This window comes from Acipenser ruthenus, chromosome 24 (assembly GCF_902713425.1).
Source record: "Acipenser ruthenus chromosome 24, fAciRut3.2 maternal haplotype, whole genome shotgun sequence".
In the NCBI taxonomy this organism is placed as follows: Eukaryota; Metazoa; Chordata; class Actinopteri; order Acipenseriformes; family Acipenseridae; genus Acipenser; species Acipenser ruthenus.
In genome coordinates, this window is record NC_081212.1 from 4,381,561 (window position 1) to 4,403,499 (window position 21,939).

Genomic DNA, 21,939 nt, shown 5'->3' on the forward strand with positions numbered 1-21,939 from the left:
GTTTCCATCCCCATGTAAAACATGCTACAAATGAGGTCATTTCATGTTTTAGTTCACATTTTTTAATAACATGGCACAATTTACATAACACAAGGTTTTTAATGAGGAACATGCTGAAGATTCAGAGTCGCTTCACTTTTTTTTTTTTTTACATATGATCTAGAAAGGACTTCATTTACGTACATGATAAACAGCAAAAAAGTTTTGTAATAACAATCCCTTTGCAATACTCAGAACTAACGCTACTGTTCTAGTGTACTTTTTTTCTTTTTCTTTAAAAAACACTGCACAACATCTGGAGTTCACAAAGTTTGAAGCGCACAACTAAACCTTCAGTCGACTACTAAAATAGATCTCTTCTCATTTTAGAAACAAACTGTCTGTAGTGAGACTTCTTTCTTTTATTTCTTTTTTTTTTTAAGATACAACTTAGGATAGCACTTTGATACACTATTAGACCAACGGAACTAATTTTATTTTCATACACATACTTTACACTCCTTTAGTAGAAATGTTTTCTGCTGTCTGAGCTTAAAATCTTATTCCCTCCAAACAGATATAAAGAGGCCACAAGCAAGGTATGCACAAATGAATAACAGTCAAAACTAAAAGCAGTGTGAGTGACTGGTCAAGTTTTTCTTACGTTCTTCCATTCAGATTTTTGGAGAAGCCTGGATTTGAAAAAAATAAGATGAGGGGGGAGGGATAAATAAGGATTGTCACCAGCAAGCTAAATTGAATTTCTCAGATTGTGAAAAAATGCTCCCATACTACCTTTATGGGTTTACAATATGCAACACATGAATTAGGATTTTTTAAAATCACATTTATTTGTATTATAATATACAGTTTTAAGGTGTGAGAGACCTCAGTCTGTGTTTTTGGAGAAAATACAAGTTTGTGTAGTTTGTGTGTTAAAAAGGCTCCTTTCAGAAATGCTGGCTTTTGTGGGGAAAAAGCCAAAACATTCATTGCATAGTTGGAGGGGGGTTATCTGTGAAACGACAAACCTAACACAGCACAAGCAGACTGTGTTAACAAAGAATAAAATTAGCAAATAGCACAGTTTAAGAAGTTTCACTTAAGTCTATTTACATTTGTACAAAGTAAAGCTTTCATCACACCCTTTTGCATATATGTACCTTTTATCCAAGAAGCAAGCCTTTACACTGTACAGAAATATCTACATGGCTTGCCGCCTCCTTTACACACCATTTCAAAAGCACCTGTACATTCCAAAACACTACGTGTCTTTCCAGGGTGTCAACATTTTTGCACCACCTTTGTGTTTTTGTTCTGCTCTTGATTGTTCAAGAGCAATTTTATACAAATAAAATGATTTAATAGTAGTAGACGACACACACAAAACAAAGAGTAAGTTGGCTACAAAATGTAAACATAAAATGTACAAAACCCCTAATTCCAATTTTTGCACACATTTATATATGGATATAATACAGCCCCCGCAGTGTCTGGTAAAGTTCATTTTGTTTAGACATTGGGCATTAGGTCAGTCTTTAACACGCGTAGTGTTTACCGAGCTTCGATGTCTTTGTGGGTGTGGGAGGGAGGCCTGTCCCTAATGTCTGTCGTCAAAGGAGTAGTCCTTCTCGGGGATCCAGGCCGTGGGCCCAGTGTGGGGATTAGTGGAGGCGGGGCACTCAAAGCAGCTGTGGGAGGAGTCTTGTTGAGAATGCCATTCTGGTGTGCTGACGAGGGGCTTACCCTTGGATAGTGCATGTTGGGAAGTCCGGGAGTCATGAGATGGTGGGGCAGGTGACCGTCGAGAGCAGCATGGTGCATAGGGTGCAGACGGGCGTGTTCATAGTCCTCTCTGAGCATGTGCAGCCTCTCTCTCTCCTCCATGTGGCTGGCTCTTTCATGCTCTCGACGTTGTTCGACTGCAAGGTGGTGAAGGTGCTCTCTGTTATAATCGTGTGGTTCCCTGTCCCTGTATGAGCGCTCTGCTTCGTAAAGCCTTGGTGCTGTAAGGCGGTGAAGGGGGTCACTCCTTAACAAGAAGTCTCTAGCTAGAGGGTCTCTTCGGTGGATGTCCAGCCCCCGGTAGTGGTCTCTTAACGGATCTCTCATGGGATCCCAGTGGAACGCAGGGTAAGGGAACCGTTCAGTACCAGGAATGGAACTAATGCCCATAAAAGGAGCCACCATGCGAGTCCTGTCCATGCTGCTGATGCTGTTCATTGGATGTATGCCAGCCATGCCCATGGCCATCGGCATGGAGGATGTGTGATGGACGCTCGAAGTGGGATGGATGCTGGCGGTGGATGTCATATGGGAGTGCTCTGTAGGCCTGTGCGTTTGGGGCACTTCACTGGAAACCTCGTGGTCCTCCTTGCGCTCCTCCTTCACTTTAATCTCACTGTTTTTCTTCTGATGGTCGTACATTGGCTCACTCTTTTTCTCTGCATCTCGGTTCAAAGTGCTGTTAGGCCTTGTGTTGTCCAGGCCAGCTGGCCTGATGTAGGGGGACGTCCCCCTGGACCCTGGCTTGCCGTCGTCTGCTATCCGGCTCCCATGGATTACTACACCATCCTTTTCAGGAATGTGGTTCTCCTTGAGCTTATGCTCGTCCGTGGCAGAGTCCTTCCAGGAGTCGGGATGATCCCGCTCGCGCTCCTTCGGCTTCTCTTTCTCGCGGACTTCGTTGTTCACGTGGTTCCTGGGGGGCTCGGTTGAAGTGCGGTTGTGAGCCAGCGGGTTCACTGGGTTGACGGGTGCTGGTGAGGGGTGGCTGTGGTGCCTCTTTTCAATGCTGTCCCTACAGATTAAAAAAAAAAAAATGCTTCAGGACACTGGTATTACTGGTTTTCACTACTTCACACTCCCTGAATCTTGGTTTAGTGATAAACAGTTTGTATGCATGTGTCAAAAAGAGATGAACAGAAAGGTGTTGGCACCTTTCTATATCCTATTTCTATATCCTGTTGACGTAAACCTCCTCAACTGTTGTAAATCATTGACAACAGTAGGAATGTTCAGGGACCTCTAGTGGCTCACAATGATATTTCAGATTGATGATGTGCTACTGTAGCTTTGTCTTACAATTTTGTATAAATGTAACTTTCATCTTTTTTTTTATTTATTTTTTATGACAGGACCTTCAAGACAGGTATTACTTTGCATAGCTCTCCAAAACAATATCTAACAATGTATACATTTTTACAAGCTTTTGTTTGAGGGTTCTTTTTGTACACACTGAAGTGGTGTTCGTACCTTTCTTTGTCCTCTTTACTAATGGCCGAGTCTCGCTTGTCTCCATCTCTCTCTCTGTCATGAGCTGCAGCAGAAGAACTTCTCTCCGGCTCTCCTGGCTTCAGCCACGGCGGAGGGGTTGGGAATGAGGGAGGTGCTCGGTGGAGCCGGTTCCAGGGCTCGTGTGTGTTGTTAAAATTCTGTGCTCCGGGGCCGTCTTTGTGGCTGAACATTGAGTTGGGCACTGTTGAGGGAGGGGTGCAAAAAGAAGGTTAGGAATGAAACCACCTGGCAGCAGTGGTATGTACCAAAATAAATAACTCCCAACAGTCTGTTTGAATACTGTTAATAAAGATGGTCAGGGGTTCACAAGAAAGAACTAGGCACTCCAAGTTTCCTTGTCTTTTAATGACACGGACACTAAGTTAAGGATGTGTTTAAATAATGTTACAGGTAAGTAGATAAAAGAGGAATATTCTATTCTTTAGCTTTTTAACAGTAGGACGTGGTAGTTTAAAAAAAATGATTGTAAGTTACTCACTAAGTGAAGGGTTCCCCAACCCACCAAAGGCAGCAGAGTTTAATGTTGCAAGACTTCCAAAAGAAGCCGGTCTGCTGAATGGCTCTGAAAACAGACACAAATTCAATAAGAGACTTCCAAATTTGGTTTAGACTAGTATCCCTGTCGCTGAGTATCTACAAAATTCCGGGCTGTCTAAAGATCACCACTATTCAAAAAAATTACGGAAGGCTGGGGTGTGAATGAAATTCTCAAAATGTAACGATCTAAAAAGAGATTAATTTGTTCTTTTGCTTTTAACTGTATGTTAAGTGCCAGCGTTCTACCTACTATAACTGTTCTGTAGCACAAAGAAACTCTCTGTCTAGGAAAGTAAGTGAATGACCAAGCCAAGAAATAGCCTTTTCAGGGACTATGTCTCAGTACTGTATGGAAAGGGTTGAAATTTACCTAAATGAGCAGCAGGACTGAGGAAGTTGCTGGGGTGGGGCGGGTGTCCGAAAGGGTTTCCAGTCGGATGTGTGGCACCTGCAAACAAACATAAAGCACCTAATAATAAGTATGTCATTCAAGCAGTCCCTTTGTCAAGCATGCAACTTTACCAATCTAGAGATCTGTATTGTTATTATCCTACACTGGGGAGAAACTGGAGACATCTGTAAGTACACTAGAGATGCATGTATATAAAACCTAAAAGTAACAATATGTTAGGAGAAATGTGTCTTTACATGTGTAGTCCAGGGTGATCTGATGTCTTGTAGTACAAGCTGTTGTGGGGGATGTATGAAACTAAGAAACTTGAAACACTAAAAGAACAAGCTTAAGGATTTTCTTTTAAAACAACAACAAAAAAAATCCCTTGTCAAGGACAGCTTGAGATGATAAGAAAAAACCTGATTGTTCGAATATCAAAACAGAACTGTCTGAATAATAGATATGACAGTATTTTTTATAAATAATAAATGTAAAACCGCTGTTCTCCAGCTAAGCAGGCTTCAGCAGTAGGTATCATTATCTGAGATCTGCAGAACAATTAAAGTTCTGAGAAATCTGATGCATTACATCTGCTCTGGGACTCTTGTGTGTTAACCCATATACTTTCCCAAGCGAAGGGTGAAATGTACAACCTGAAACTTTAATCAGGAGAGATCTCTCCTGTTTTAGCAATCCTGATAACCAATTAACAAAGGTTACTAGAGGGTAACATTTTTAAATTGATTGTGTTTGGGTTTCCAAAAAAAATATTTGAGAAGTCTATCGCTGCATACAAACTTGGGGTTTAGATCAAGGTAAAAGATTAAAAAAAAAAAAAAACACTTCATCATTTTCATTTACCAGTATCAAGAATAGAGCAATCAGTATAATCTAATGATATGCCCTAAGTGTGTGAGAAATGAACTGCAATTCAAACGATAAAAACATTTAATTCTTGTTATCTGTCATTACACTGGCTGTAAGATTAGATATGAACGTCTCAATAGTGAAATGCCACCTTGTCCTTATTACACCCTGTCCGCTGATAGCTGGAAACTATTGAACACAATCACTTTCTGTTTGTTAAGATTAGTTCAATGAGTGGACTTACCCTGTGGTTTCTCAGGTCGTGGTTTACTAACATTAAAAGTTTAAAGCCACAAAACGATTAGTATTTCAGTTGAGTTTCCTTACCAGCTGCAGAGAAGAGGGTGGCAGGGCGAGCCAGGTCGTGGGGGTGGTGAATGGCTCCAAAGAGGCTCGGGCCTGGAGGCCGACACAAAAATTCTGGTTTGAGGCCAAAGTCCAGTTTGTGTGGGTCTGCTTGCATCTGCTGCTGAAAGAGTGAGATCCATTTGAAATTCCATTTCTAAACAGCCTGTTGCATCTGGAATACAGTCACACACTGGGGAATGATGTACTATTTTGTCTGTGCATTACTTACATTTTTAAGACAGTGAATTTAATTTAAGCACTTGACCTGTGGTTTCGTCCTGCTCTTCTCAGAGCTGTGACAACGTACACCCCAGTGTACCTCACAGAATATACTAACCGCTGTAACATATCCATTCCAGTTCAGATACAAGCCTGACAAGAAATGTTACTAACTTGCAACCTACTGAATTTGCCCATATAAAACAGTTTAGCATTACTGAAAGTATTTATCATAACATTAATTACTGATACTGGCATTACTGTTACTTGCTTTGCTTTTTTCATTCAATTTGAAATTATCTGAAATTCCCCCATTCCACCAGCAGAGGGAGAAAAAGTATTTAAGATAATGTATGTATCTATTTGTATCTGCATTGGTTGGCTATGGTAACAGAGTATTACACATTTGTAATTGCTTTCATTGATTTCTAAAGCCAATATATTTACTACAGTAAAGTAGTGTCACCCATGCAAAACAAAAATTGAGATTACGATATTTTTTAATACACTCATTTATATGTTAGAAACTATGTATAAATGCGTTTAGAGGCATGTATTAAAATATTGCAGCTCTGTTATAAATAGGTTTCAATCTATACCACCGGACTGCATCTTTTGTACACTTAAATGCACATATTAAATGCCTCTTTTTGGCAAGCTTTGGGTAGGCACATCCTGGCTAGGGCTGGTCTTTGTTTGCTGCTCAGTTTAACTAACTGTACTATAAATAAAAGCACAGCCACATCTAGTTATTTATACAATGGAAGGAATTCTTCTTCTGAGTCCCAGCAAAAAGAGGTTCTAACAACACGGCCAGGCAGTTCCCATGGTAATCTCCCAAACAAGTGAACTAACCTTTACTTTCTGTTGGTGATGATAAATCTGCCAAGCAATATGGACATGCATTGCACACCACTTCCCTGGCTTCTGGAAAATGAAAGGGGGAAAAAACCCTTTAGGTGTCAGTGTTCATACTCTGCTGTATGAAATGGTTACACTATTCACAGCACTGCCCTCTCTCACAGACCATTCTACACCATATACTTCGATTTCTTCATCTTCTGTCTGCCTTTGGTTTTAGCTCTTGAATCCTAGTCTTAGAAAATCAGCGCCAAATCTGATAACATCAAGTCATTTGTTGTAGAGATAATTTATAATTAGACCAAGTAAATATACCTGAATGACCTTGAATATACATTTTCACACCAAAGCGAAACATGTTATCTTCTCCTAATATTGATTTTACATTTAAATTAGATTACACCAGTTTCACTGCTGTGTCTCAGGTGGGTGGGTGGGGGGGCTTATGAACTGTTTAAATGCTAATTGAAATTTTAAATGCATTAAAACTATATGCAATGTGACACCTGTAAGGCACAATCATCTTATAATTAGTTTGTCTTTCTGGTCCTACGGGACAGCAGCCAGGAATCTATTGTTAGTAAAGTGTTCTTACCCTCAGTATGGGCCGGAACGGATCTGTCAGCTGGAAAGAATGAACGACAGCTCCGTTACACGCCTGTCACTCAAACAATCCTTCCAATTAACAAATGCATATTGCTTCATTATTGGCTAAATGAAAATGTTAAGATTTTACTTTCAAATGAACCATTCCCCGAGAATAATTAGTATGTATTTATAAAGTTTGCTGCCCTCCTAGACCTGTCACACATCAACGCTGACACGCTGTTAAACAAGGCTGTTGGAAAAGGTGATTGCCTGTTGCTGTGTTGTGTGTAAAACATAATCTTTAGGAACAATGTAAATTTGTTTAGGAAATTACACGTCAATTAGCTTGCTGTTTCTGTCAAGTTGAAGGGAAGCTAGAAACAGTAGCTAAGGAAATATCAGTGGCAAAGTCACGTTGATCCCTATATAGATGTTATGCAGCAGTACCATGTATAATATATATCTATCTATATATATATATATATATATATATATATATATATATATATATATATATATATATATATATATAAACTAGCATTATATGTTTTTATTATTTTTTGCTACTACAGTACAAGTCCCTTGGAGTGCCCATTCTTTGGTCGATCTTGTATTTAAACTAGTTGGGGAAAGCTTTAATGTTTAATTCTCTTTGCTCTTCTTTCACTTTCAGTATCAGTAGCAGTTTTTTTTCAGCAACTTAAACAATTCTGAATAAGAATTAGAATGCAATGTGTACAAATACTATTACAACATTCAAAAACTACTTACCCTGGGATCCTTCTGCAAGAGGGTATGGGGAACAGCTCCAGGTCTGGATCCTACATCAATTGGATTAGAAGTCTAAAAATACATAAAATAATAGTTACATACATTGGTTTAACAGAGCCACAACAAAGAATACCTTCTTATGAAAAACTATTTTAGCTGCTTCTGCTAAAAGGAGGTTACTACAGTGTGTTAGCATTGAGCAGGGCACTATTTTCATTAACTTAAAGATGCTACCTTGGTGGACCATGATATATAGCAATGCAAAAAGGTTGGCATCACCCAATAGAAGTAACTAATTTTGCTTCATAAAGTCGAGTGAAACCTGCTGAATGATGTTACGTTAACATATTGAATTACATATCGCTTTGTAAAATCTACCATGAAATACTGTACTACTATTATGGTTCCCAGTAGACTTTTATTATCATTTTGTAGTTTCTTTAATTACATGATGTTAAATAAAAGATCTACATTATGGTTATATAGTTTCCTTTTTTATTATGTCTCAATCCTAAAATTCTAGGTGATGCAACACTTTTGGCCACAGCTTTAGAGCTTAAAAGTAGCAATCAGGAAAACATTGAAGAGTGTGTGTTAAAATGCCATCAACACTTGATCTTCAGTGTATTCCTGATTGATGCTTTTAAGCTCTGTAGCATAACAACAGCATCTTATTCAATAGGAACACAGCGACACTGTGCATGTATATACTCCCATCCAAAGGACACAGGTTTACTATAGTAAATGTCAATATATAGACTCACATAAACATGTGCACTTATACATAGGCCTTGGTTACCTTGGGCTGAAATGCTCCTTGCAGTGATCCAAAGGGTCCAGTAGGAGGGATCATGGGTGGGATTCCAGACACAGGTGGTGGATATGAGTGGAACAACTGTAAGAAGATGAAAGGCATATTTTAGCAGAAGTAAAGGGTGAACATATTTAATTGTGCCTTATGGAAGAGCACAGCAGCTGTGAGTAGAACTCTATGTGAATGTGAAGCAAATTAGTTGAATGAAAGGACAGGAGCAAGAGCTGTTAAAGACTATATGTACAGGCTGTAAGAGCTTAAAAGTAGGCTTAACAGAAATGTTTTTACTTCCTATCTGCTAATGTATTTCTTGGTCAGCAGAAAATATGTTAACGATAACTTAAAACATAACATGATATGCTACTGAACTCTAGCCTGTTGGCTTAACCACTGTCACATTTTATGTGCAACATAATCTTACCAAACATCTCCTAGGCAATGAGTCACTGTTCATTAAAATTATTATAATTGCCTGACCTGAATTTGTTAGGCAGCTCATTATTCATATCAAACATGTTTTTTTTAAATTTACAAATCCATATCTTAGAAGCTTCAAGATATGTGATGCAAATGCATTGAAACATGCTTAAACATGTTCTGCCGTTTAACAGCAATATAGAAAATAACTAGCTATTAACCTAAAATAGATCTGATTAAAAATAAACTACAAATTAGGGGACGGGGAAGTACTTGCAATTCCTGATGGCTACTTTCAAGCTCTACGGCAAGACAGCAGTATTTTACAGGCACAATACAACAGCTTAAAAGCAGGAGAAGGAACAAAAGAAACACTCAATTAAAAACATTGTTTGAAGGAGTCTTGTTACTGATTCCAACATTAGAAAAATGTACTTTGTCATTACACTGGAAGATTGCCCAGTCCTGCTTTTAATTGTGACAAAATGTGCAAGCAATTGATTCTATCAGCACACACCAAATACTGCTGGTATTTAGTTACAGCATCCATTGTTTGCATTTCGTTTTTTCTGATGTTCCTTATTTTTCAATTCCATAAAGCATTTCTGCAGATTCCAAAGCTTCAAATCTGAAGGGCAGGATTCAAATTGAACAGTCAAGGTATAATTGTACTGAACTGGTTTATTTTTCAAATGTTAGCATAAAACTGGGAATTGCCCTTACTGGGGAGTGAGAATAAGATTGCCTTTAGCAAATTATCAATTTAACCTTGCCGTTTCCATTTTAATTAACATGTTTTAGAGTTTGATTTATTCTCATTATGTAAATCAGCTGAAAAAGCAGACAAATTATAATTGTACTTTTGCACCATCAAGCCCTGGAGTTCTTAAGACGATAAAAATATCATTATGTAAAAAAGGATGCTGTACCTTCACACTGCAGATGAAGACAAATGCAAAAAAGATAATGATTTCACAATACACTGAATGCCTGCAATGAATTTTTAAATCATCATTAACAACAGCCCTTTATGGAAAAGCGATAAGCACACACACACACACACACACTACAACAATGCATACACTCACACTGTGTCTGTAGAAGGGGTCGACTTTTGCAGGGTATTTCTCAAACTGTAAAGGAATAAAATAAGGTACAACTAAATACATTACTGTCAAACAAGACAAAGCAGATTCTTAACCCTTAACAGTGGGTTTACAAGGGAAGATTAGGTTTATAGATTCAGTCCTGATTGTGTTTAAGATCCTGCCCACTGTGCCCCCATGAGAAATGTCAGCTCAATATGTTATCATTTTTAGATTTATCCACCCAGCTGCTTATCCGACGATTTCCATGTGGATCACAAACAAGCCCAAATTTGTCACTCCCGTGAGAATAGCGTGCAGGCCCTTATATGTGCATCTGCAAAGTTGAAAACTTCTTTTTAACATGCTTTAGTTAATAAATAAGTTGACAATAGAGTAAAGTTGCCTGCAGTTTTGATTTTCACTGGCAGATGGCAGCAGTCCCTAAGAAATGTGCTTGACAGACCGGGTCAGCTCTATATACACAGCTGTGAGTGAAAAATGGATGCCGGTGTATCTAGAGAGAAATAAAACAAGGAGTTTTTTAATTTTTTTATTTGTTGGTGTTACAGGTTATAAGGAAGCCTTGTCAGGATTGGTACTGGTCAAAACAACCTATTTATTTATTGTACCTACACTTCACAGATAATAATGCATATAAGAGCACTATAAACCTGTGCCTGAAACTGGGGAAGATACTGTATCTGTATAGTTTTCTGATGTATATGTGCTAGATAAAGACGTTAGCATTGATGAGGGTTTGAAGTGCGTCTACTTTTAAATCTATCACACAAAAATAAAAGTGGCAGCTGGGTGGTTAAATTGACCCCACTCATAAAGGATCCGAAATAAAAATTTAAAAAAGACGACCACATTTCACTTTGAAAACGTCTCTCAGTGCTTAATAACTACATTTGTGATGCTGGATCAGGTTCAGTTCTTCATTAATAGTTGCATCGCATTTCTGCTGTTTGGGGGGGGGGGGGGGGGGGGGGGGTCCAGACTCCTGACTAAAGCGCATGTCCTTTTGGATGGCTTAGCGTGTCCCTAGTCAGGCTGCGTTTTCTCAAAATGGATTGTTTAAAGTGATGACAGGTTGGATCGAGGGGCCAGAAAAATTAAGTAATATTCCTGTAAATATAATGACTCACTTGGTGTTTAACCAATTTCCCCTGTAAACGATTAATATGCTTCCCATATGGTACAAATAAGTTTGCGTTAAACGGTTGTACTTTCAACATATTTTGGCGCTAGTTGTCTTCTGTGGCATAAAGCCACACAAATGTACTTTTAACCTTCCATCCACAGTTCCTTACCTCTCTTGTTCTAATCCACACAGCTTTTGCTACTTTTAAAGCTAATAGAGCCTTCTTACTGTAAAGCAGTGTGTGTGTGTAAATTATATATATATATATCTGTCTGTAAGGATAAGGGGCAATTCCTATGATTGTAGTGGTAATCTGTCTAAAGATTGCCCTTTCTTTGTGTAGAGGCAAGTACCTTCTGAAGATAACCCCCTATACTGCTTGAATCTCTAAGAGGATAAAGGGGAATGATAATGGAAAGCCTAGTTTAAATCTTTTAAAACAACAGCCTGTCCATAACAAGTTACAGTGTACAGCTATGGTTTTGCATCACCTTTAGAATTAACAAATTTTGCTTCATGAAAAGTCGAATGAAACCTGATGAATAAGGTTACTAATTGGATTACATACCGCTTTGTAGTTTTCCATATATTTAACAAAAAACCTGACAAATTAAAACATGTGACATTCTGAAATCTAACATGACATACTGTACTACTATTATGACTTTCGGTACACTTTTGCAATATCATTTTATAGTTTATTTGATTACATGATGTTAAATAAAATATCTAAATTATATTCATATAGTTTTTTTTAAATGATGTCTCAATCCTAAAATTCTAGGTGATGCAAAACGATTGGCCACAGCTGTATGCTGCATGAGCTACAACCACTGTAGAGCTACTAAGTAGCAGTACCAAGCCTACTAAAGCTCTGCTAAGGTAAATAGATCAAACAACCTCAACAGGTCTAGAAAAATTCAGCACTTCACATAATTAAACTAAATGTCCTTTTTTTCACACCTTTAGTCATCCCTTTATGTTACTTTGCGCTGAAAGAGTTAAAGGATGGCAAAAAACACTAAGCAGCCCCTTGATTGTTTGTTACAAGCCTTGACTGGCACCTGAGACCTTACATGGCCCTTGACATATATTTCTACGTACAGAAATAACATAGTAGCAAGTTTAAGAGACTGATGTTTTGAAAGAAATACCCCAGGTAAAAAGAGAATAGAGTTGTGCTCTACTTATCCTCACATTTCTAGACGGGGTACGCACCATGGGCGGTGCTGGAGTCGGCATGATGGCGGTGGGTGGTATAGCGTGTGGGAACGGCGTGAAGGTGTGCTGGTGTGTGTGCTGGTGCGTGTGTTGGTGCTGGTGCTGGTGCTGGTGCTGGTGCTGGTGGAACTCGGTTCTCAGGTAGGGCGGTGGTCCCAGCGAGGCCCCTCGGTCAGCGCTCTGTGAGGCTAGAAATCGGGTGTTAAGCTCCTGACGCAGGAGGTCTTGTTCTGTGGATAGGGAACAGGCTGTTAAAGTCACACACACACACAAATCCAGTTCTCCATACCCCTCGCTGAACTGAGCTGACATGAAACCACTAATGCCCTTACGCACCGGGATTCACAGAAGCACGAACTGACATGTTACTGCACAAAACACTGGTAATGCCATTCCGCAATGGTGAAACATCTAGCACATTTGCAGCTGTCTTCGTACACGGTGGAAAGAAGGGATCCACCATAGAGAAGATGCTTCTCAAAGACATTCATGCTTGATATATTTTTAAATGCACATAAAAAAAACAACAATGTACAATTATCTTCTCTTTAAATAAAAACAAGGAATATTCCAATATCAGTACAGGGTCTTGTTCTATAAGCCAACATTGGCTGAGAAGACCTCAGCACAGTAGTAACCCAGTAGACGTGAACTTATGTACAGATCGCACAGAAACATCAGCCTTTTACCAGCTGTCTTGGCTTCATCTAACGATTAATGTCTGCCAGGGAATGAGCATCCACCATATTTCACTTTCCATTCCCTGACCTTTCTTTCATGTCAGCCGTTTACACGCTATGTACCCTGACGTACCTGAATAGGCACTCCCAGCTGGGTGTCCAGGGACTGGCAGGGTGCTTGACGTGAGTGGTGGAGGTGGAGGCAAGGCCGCTGGCGGCGCGAACATATTGGGGTGATGTGCGTGTGGCGACTGCTGCAGGGTGGGGGGGAAGCTGTGGGGCGTACTTTGGTTCGGGAGAGATAGGGGGAAGGCTGGGGGTGGTGGATGATGGGATATATGCGGAGGGGGAGGCACCTGAGGTTTGCCTGGAGTGCTGCTTCGACTGCTGCTGTGAAAACAACCACAAAAACAAGGCTGTGAATGGGATCTACTTTTACACACATCCGGTTCCCATCCTGTTTATTTAGGATGGGTGGCATGATTGACTTTAAACACAGAAATAAAGCCAATACAAAAATGACTCGTTCATTTTTAAATGATAACAAATACAAACATTCAAGCTTCAGACACTACTGCAAAGTGTCAATCTACTGCATCAGTAGTTTGTTTTACCTTGACTAAACTGTCATCTGATACTTTCAAAGATTTAAAGACTGAATACACAACAAGATTTACGCTGATATAGCAACGCTTTTATGTGCACTGCATTATTTAGTGCAGCATATGCACTATAAAAAGGAGGTTTAATAAACACAATAATTAAAACTCACACCGGTTAATCTTAAAATAACTTTTCATTCTTTTAATCATTTGGCTTTATCCTATTTTTAACCTACATAGATTTGTATAAAAAAAGTGCTCCAGTTCAACAGTTCTGATAGGAATTATTTACAATTTAACAAAGAACCTGCTTGGCACCGCAGTGCCAGCTTTTCCTTAGAGAGTGCAGTCGGTATTTTGGCATCTTGGATGCTAAGCTGGGCAGCTCATTTACTCTGACTGTCTCTCCAGCTGTCCTTTAATTATTCACTGCAGAGACTATGAAACCAGGCAGTAGGCAGCATTTGTGAAATGAGTGCATTAAATGAAGCTTTAAAAATAGAAATTGAAAGAGTGGAGATCCCTTGCAAGAATGTTCTGCAGAATATTTAAAATCAAATGGTATCAAATCAAATATATATATATATATATATATTATATATATATATTATTTTTATATATATATATATATACACAGTACTGTGCAAAAGTTTTAGGCAGGTGTGAAAAAATGCTGTAAAGTAAGAATGCTTTCAAAAATAGACATGTTAATAGATTATATTTATCAATTAACAAAATGCAAAGTGAGTGAACAGAAGAAAAATCTACATCAAATCAATATTTGGTGTGACCACCCTTTGCCTTCAAAACAGCATCAATTCTTCTAGGTACACTTGCACACAGTTTTTGAAGGAACTCGGCAGGTAGGTTGACCCAAACATCTTGGAGAACTAACCACAGTTCTTCTGTGGATTTAGGCAGCCTCAGTTGCTTCTCTCTCTTCATGTAATCCCAGACAGACTCGATGATGTTGAGATCAGGGCTCTGTGGGGGCCATACCATCACTTCCAGGACTCATTGTTCTTCTTTACGCTGAAGATAGTTCTTAATGACTTTCGCTGTATGTTTGGGGTCATTGTCATGCTGCAGAATAAATTTGGGGCCAATCAGATGCCTCCCTGATGGTATTGCATGATGGATAAGTATCTGCCTGTACTTCTCAGCATTGAGGAGACCATTAATTCTGACCAAATCCCCAACTCCATTTGCAGAAATGCAGCCCCAAACTTGCAAGGAACCTCCACCATGCTTCACTGTTGCCTGCAGACACTCATTCGTGTACTTCGGCGAACAACTGCCTTCTGCTACAGCCAAATATTTCAAATTTTGACTCATCAGTCCAGAGCACCTGCTGCCATTTTTCTGCACCCCAGTTCCTGTGTTTTCGTGCATAGTTGAGTCGCTTGGCCTTGTTTCCATGTCGGAGGTATGGCTTTTTGGCCGCAAGTCTTCAATGAAGGCCACTTCTGACCAGACTTCTCCTGACAGTAGATGGGTGTACCAGGGTCCCACTGTTTTCTGCCAATTCTGAGCTGATGGCACTGCTGGACATCTTCCGATTGCGAAGGGAAGTAAGCATGATGTGTCTTTCATCTGCTGCAGTAAGTTTCCTTGGCCGACCACTGCGTCTCCGGTCCTCAACGTTGCCCGTTTCTTTGTGCTTCTTCAAAAGAGCTTGGACAGCACATCTGGAAACCCCTGTCTGCCTTGAAATTTCTGCCTGGGAGATACCTTGCTGATGCAGTATAACTACCTTGGGTCTTGTTGCTGTGCTCAGTCTTGCCATGGTGTATGACTTTTGACAGTAAACTGTCTTCAGCAACCTCACCTTGTTAGCTGAGTTTGGCTGTTCCTCACCCAGTTTTATTCCTCCTACACAGCTGTTTCTGTTTCAGTTAATGATTGTGTTTCAACCTACATATTGAATTGATGATAATTAGCACCTGTTTGGTATAATTGTTTAATCATACACCTGACTATATGCCTACAAAATCCCTGACTTTGTGCAAGTGTACCTAGAAGAATTGATGCTGTTTTGAAGGCAAAGGGTGGTCACACCAAATATGGATTTGATTTAGATTTTTCTTCTGTTCACTCACTTTGCATTTAGTTAATTGATAAATATAATCTATTAACATGTCTATTTTTGAAAGCATTCTTACTTTACAGCATTTTTTCACACCTGCCTAAAACTTTTGCACAGTACTGTATATATATATATACACACACACACACACACACACACACACACACACACACACAGTATATCCCCTTCAGTCAGAAATTTTGGAATCATTTTAATTGTAATGCCGGTTACAGTGCTTTGCAATGGTTTTATGACTATATATAATCTAATCAGTATATATTATTTATTACGTTTAGTTGACCTAACCCTTGGAGCACCTGTTGTATACTGACCTTATGCTGTTGAGGCTGAGGCTGCTGTTGTAAGCAGACAAGGGCCGTGGAAGGCTGCGGGAGGGAGGTCGAGGCTGAACTGGAGGCTGGCTCTGATGAGCTGGGTGGATGGGAGACGGAGGGTGAGGGTGACGGCGCAGTTGAGGCTCAGGCTGCAGTTGGGGTTGAAGTGGGGGCTGAGGGGGGGCTGCCTGAGGCTGTTCTGGGGCCTGAGAACCAGGCAGAGTGGCCTGCGGCTGAGGTGGAGGCAGGAAGCGGGTATCTGTGAGGCAGGCCTCGGTACTGCAGGCCTGGGCGGGGCTGGGGGGAGGGGGATTGGCCCGGGGCTCCACCTGAGGATGGGCCACAGGCTGGGTTTGGGAGAGCGGCTCCTTTGTAACCGCTGGCAGGAGCAGAGGGGGCTCTCTGCAGCTCTCTTGGCTCTTCTCCCGACTTCTCTCTAGGCCTGAGACCTTGGGGACGCCCAGTCCTCTTGTTTCTTGGCTGTCATTTGCAGTGAGCGCATCAACAGGGAAATCTGTAACTGAAACAACAACAAAGACTAAGCATGAGTATATCAGACCTCCTTAGACTTAAGTTTTGTATTGGCAATCTACACTTGCTGCTAAATGTCATTAATCTTATTAAGCACAGTAATGCCTTCTGATGTGGTCAGAGAGCAGCAAGCGAACAGAATAATTGAACCTGCTTTAAAAGGGAACGTTTAGTTGAAAGCCTCAGTGGGTGGTTTGAAACTATTAACATCTGATATCCCTTTATTTTCAGAAGGGAAAGGAGTTTCAACAATTGGAAAATGCTCTGTTACGTTTCTTAATTGCTACACTTTATACTTGGCTAAGTGACTAATCACCCTTTAATACAGTTGAAAGATCTGAGGCATTAACATAGAAATATGACTCTTCTCTATTAATTGAGTAAAATTACATTTTAAATAGTGTATTCTGTTTGGAACTATTCACATAGACACGCCTAACCCACTGGCCAAAGGATCTCATTTTGTTTAGTGTATTACTAGCCACAGTCCATTGCTATGACTACATTTCCCAGTACACTGAAGTATTAAGCATAACAAGCAAGTGTTCTTGGGAAGTGCCCAACTCAAGCCTGGTGCTAATAATGTACTATAAATAAAATGCATTAGGGGATTTGCAGAACTATACAAGGGGGGTACTACAGCCGCCAAAATATTAACTATGCAAGCTGTGTAAGGTGACAGTACAGCAATTAACATGATTAGAAGGATAAAACAAAATTAGGCTGGATTTTCCAGCACTGTATACACAGCAACCCTAAAGCACATGTTTTTTTTTTGTCTTACTGAAAGCTGTAATGCAATAACTATAGGAAACCAGCGCATGACAGGAAAGGACAGTGAACTCTTATCGATTGCTGCATTAAATTGGTATTTAATCGTTCTTCCTTTATAGGCTTTTCTACTAAATGTACACCTTAGCATTTTTGGTTCCAAGCTAAATGTACATGCTGAAGCGCTGAGGCTCATGAGAACTGACTGATGCATATAACCCATAATTAACTCCTTTTTAAAGCCTCTAGTGCACGCCAGGCTAAGTACATAAAACTCCACCATGTAATGTAAGTTCACGGGGTTAATTCCCTGGTGTAAGTCAGTTCTACAGTTAAAGAACCTTTGGGAGCTGTGTAATGGATTGCCAAGCCCTCCGTGGAGCAAAACTTGCCATGCCAGTACCGATTTCATAGCTCCAAACTGCATAATGAACATTAACAGGGTAGACAATGGATTTCCTGCCAGGTTGTTAAAGAAGTATGTGTTAGGTGTGATTTTTATTAGGCACTTCTTGATGGATTCAACATCTAACAACAATTACACAACAGCAGCAGCAGTGAATGAGGATCAATAAGCCACTGAGCCAGACCTATGGGAATTGGAGAAACATATTTCTCAAGAATATGTGTAAACCTAGTACGAGGTTTAGAATCTGTAATCCCAGAGGCCAGAAATAAGCTTAGCACCACTGTTTCATATCAGATCAATTCTGTATGCTATTCACTGTTGCATTGCAATTTTAGGCACATTTGCTTGATTTGGAAGTGGAACTTATCCCCTGCAAGTCATGTAGGGGATGACACTGTGACAGCTGGCTGATAAAGAACATGTTAAAGATCGGGGAGCTTGCCATGTAGTTTTTGTTTCTAATGCTGCACTGGGTTAAAAAAAAAAAAAAACAGGCTGAAATACTGCTTAAAGTAAAGCAGTATTATACCACCAAGATCTTCTAGATTTGTACAGTGCCATACATCCAATCCACAAAAACTGCCCAAAATAACAATTCATAGCCATTTTCTGTGGTGCAAACGACAAAAAAAACTCTGCTGCTCAAACGGATAAAGAAATTTTCTTAAGAGACTTTTATGGAAAACATCCAAAGCTTATTAGATGGAAAACATGTTGGTTTTCCTACAGTTCCTCTGTAGGGTCCCCAAGGTGGGTTTCCAAATGTGCTTACATGGGTAAAGAATTAAATATATTCTTCCCTTAATGAAGACTCCAGGGTCTGCAAAATGTAAGAAATCTGTAATTCACCTCCCACGAGAATTCATTTGTCAGTTTTCTTGATCCCTAGAAACGAAATATGCAGATCTCCTTCTGTTTGAAGGAAAAAGGCCTGCTGCGTTCATTCAGGGAAAAAATGGACTTTGTGTGTCACTCATGTCATACATTAAATCACACCACAGATAGTACAGGGGCATGCCAGTCTGGATTTAAGATTTTCGAGAACTGATAACAAGCAGACACATCCAGTTCTATCCAGCATTAAAATCAGAGATGTGTAATGTAAAATTATTTCTGCAGACCTTCATTTTTTGTCAGTTCATTGAAAACTTTTTTTTTTTCCCAGACTTTTCTCTCTCACGATTTAAGCCCCTGGTTGGATTCTGTCAGCAGTTAGGGCAACTGCGAAGTTTGACCTAAACCCTGATTCTGAAAATGGTCTGGCCTTATTACAGACATTCCACATAACTGGCACTTAAAATACACTGGAAAAATAGTTTTGCATTATACATGTAAAACAGGCATTATATTCATACTGTATAACACATGTACCTGGAAGCTGTAAAGTTCCTGTTGAATCACTCAAGGCTTTCATTCTCAGCTGACTCACATCGATAAATGCGACAGACTGCAGTGCTTTCTTAATGGCATGCTAATGCTTTATACAGGAGGCCCCCAGTCTATGTACCATCTTTATAACAGACACATCTTAACAGACATTTCTTTACTGTTGCTTTTGGCAACTGTTGTAGAAACCAGGCTTTGGTGACTTTTTCAAGTTGCTCCAAACAAGTCTGTTTTCATTTTGTTGCTTAAACTCTAGATGGAAATGAGACTCACTTTGCACAGCAGTTTGGTCCATTCCTGGTTTTACTGTGAGTTTAATAAAACACACCTGAGGTTCTTGCCTACACACTGTGACTAATCTAGCTTGTAGTAAAACCTGGAATGGATGAAACAGCTATGCAATATGAGTTATTTACAACCCTGCTATACATGGGGGGAATTGCTTGAAATCATGCACTTCTTGGCAGTATTACAGACAGTGAATAAGCCCATATTTCCCCAGGAGTAACTGGTTTTATTTTATCAATTCTTATCACTGCGTGCTTCCAAGACCTTCAGTGCAGCCCAAAAACAAAATCAAAAGAAAAGGATTATTTTTTGTCTAGACATCCCGCTGGAGCTTTCCTCCCACCAGTCCACAAGAATGTGTGCTATTAACAATGATCGTTTTGTTCCAGCGAGCACGCTGTGCTTCGCCAGAGCCACCAACCACTGCTTCTCTTCAATTCACTGAAAATGTAAAAATAAATTCAGGAAAGCTCAATGTTTGTTCAGGTCAAATCAGTTAAACCGTACACAGTGTTGGACACATGCTTTGCGGCGCCCAAAGAAATTCCATTTTGTATTTGTCATTCTGTGTAAACATTAATTATAATCACAAAAGATAGGTCTGCTTGTTTTTTTTTAAGTGAGGCTTTGAACAGAGCTTCTGTTTTTTTTTTTTTTTTTTATGTGTTAAGCATTACAAAAAAAATGGTTTTCTGTTGACATTTTTTTACTTAACAAGTCGAAGAATTATTTTTAGCTGGCGGTGGACAGGATTTCATTCTGTTGCTGTGAAAATACAATTTTAACAATGTATTTAAATTATGATAAAAGCCTAGCACTGTTGTCAGTATCTTTTCAGATTTATTTATTTAAATGGAGTTGTTATTTCACCCTAATAATCAATAGACAAATGTGAACATATTACAATATAGTAAAATGTAATTTTACAACAGTGGTCAAATAAAATTGTAAACTAGATCTGAGTAAAATATCAATTACCTTCTTGAGTTTAAAAAAATAATAATTACACAAGTTGCCACATATTCATTATATAAAAAAATAGGTCATGTAACATTCTTAACCTTGACTATTTTCTTATTAAAAGTTAAAAAATAAATAAATAAATAAATTGAATTCAAGAACGAAAAAAAGAAACAAAAAATGAAAACGAAAAACCGACGACACATTTTCATTTTGTATCTCTACTCATAAGAAAAACTCCCAGGGATTTCCTATAATACGAGTATTCCACAGGTACTGTAGCTCAGGGAAACGCAGACTCCTGCTTCTCCCATGTTGACAGCTGTGGGACTCACTGTGCAGGATTCGCAGGTCAGCACACACTGAAATATCTGTGACTGTGTTAGCAGGGGATTCAAGCACCCCACTGCTACCTGCGTCAAAATACTAGATCTCGGTGCGCAAAAAAAACTCCAACATCCCACGGGCACTGATGGCAGAGTTCATCTCTCTACTAGCAGGATAGCTAGGGGACTGAGAAGCTTAATCTGGTCCCCACTGTGATTTTATTTTCTCAGGTTCTACGGAAAGTAAACATGTAAACCACTACCAGAACATCTATGCAAAAGATTCACAAAGCTGCTTACTCCAAAAGGCATCTGCACCATTATCATATGAAAGGAGAAAGACTCGATAGGGCTCTTCAGATATTCTTGAGTCGTTTATTACTAGTAACACTAGGTTATTTAACTCTTTAAAGTCTGATTTTAAGAATAAAATACAATTTGATATGAACTGTTCTGTTGTTAACGACACCTTCTATAGTTCAGTTTCATAAAAACAGACCTTGAAAAAAACGTTCTTTAAATAACTCCTGAGTTAATAGAGCTCATTAACAGGTGTTTTCTCCCTAGATTCTGACAGAATGTTGCTCACTTCTCAACAGATTCATTCTTAATGGGCTTTATTTTTTCCACTATGCGTAGTTGTTTCAATCCACATATATTTTCTCCACTCTTGAACAGTGGTCTAGCCTGGCAGCATGGAGAGTATAGACTTATTTTTAGGCCAAATCAACCCATCAGGGGAACGAACATGTGACTGCAGACACAGTATACTTAACACTTAATCATTTGCCTGATGAACACGTTATGCTATTACTGTAGAAATAACATGATGTAAGATCTTCTACAACTGCAATTCCATTACAATCCCACCTGTTGGATTTTGCAAAGCTGGTAATAAATAAATGCGTTCAAGCATGACACAACAGATACAATATGATATATAGAATTAATATCAGGATTTCAGCACGGCTAAATAGTTTGGCCCAACAAAAGCTAATTTACTTTATTCCACTGCTTTTT

General features: G+C 39.3%; 1 protein-coding gene across 14 annotated transcripts in view; it reads right to left on the reverse strand.

The window, feature by feature from the left end:
- Positions 1 to 46: 46 nt before the first annotated feature.
- Positions 47 to 21,939, reverse strand: part of LOC117429727 (autism susceptibility gene 2 protein-like) — a 287,630-nt gene continuing 265,737 nt past the window's right edge. For 4 of the 14 annotated variants that reach the window (XM_034903116.2, XM_058998107.1, XM_058998110.1 and 1 more), the window contains 13 exons: positions 16,246 to 16,768; positions 13,359 to 13,615; positions 12,522 to 12,775; positions 10,181 to 10,225; positions 8,661 to 8,756; positions 7,862 to 7,933; positions 7,098 to 7,127; positions 6,497 to 6,568; positions 5,402 to 5,543; positions 4,184 to 4,282; positions 3,755 to 3,838; positions 3,235 to 3,457; positions 47 to 2,779 (listed from right to left, as the gene is read on the reverse strand). In XM_034903116.2, the coding sequence (XP_034759007.2) occupies positions 1,534 to 2,779; positions 3,235 to 3,457; positions 3,755 to 3,838; positions 4,184 to 4,282; positions 5,402 to 5,543; positions 6,497 to 6,568; positions 7,098 to 7,127; positions 7,862 to 7,933; positions 8,661 to 8,756; positions 10,181 to 10,225; positions 12,522 to 12,775; positions 13,359 to 13,615; positions 16,246 to 16,768 (3,143 nt within the window). In that variant the 3' untranslated portion in view covers positions 47 to 1,533. The remainder of the gene's footprint in view (positions 2,780 to 3,234; positions 3,458 to 3,754; positions 3,839 to 4,183; positions 4,283 to 5,401; positions 5,544 to 6,496; positions 6,569 to 7,097; positions 7,128 to 7,861; positions 7,934 to 8,660; positions 8,757 to 10,180; positions 10,226 to 12,521; positions 12,776 to 13,358; positions 13,616 to 16,245; positions 16,769 to 21,939) is intronic. The other 10 variants (XM_034903122.2, XM_034903118.2, XM_034903124.2 and 7 more) reach the window with 10 other exon arrangements.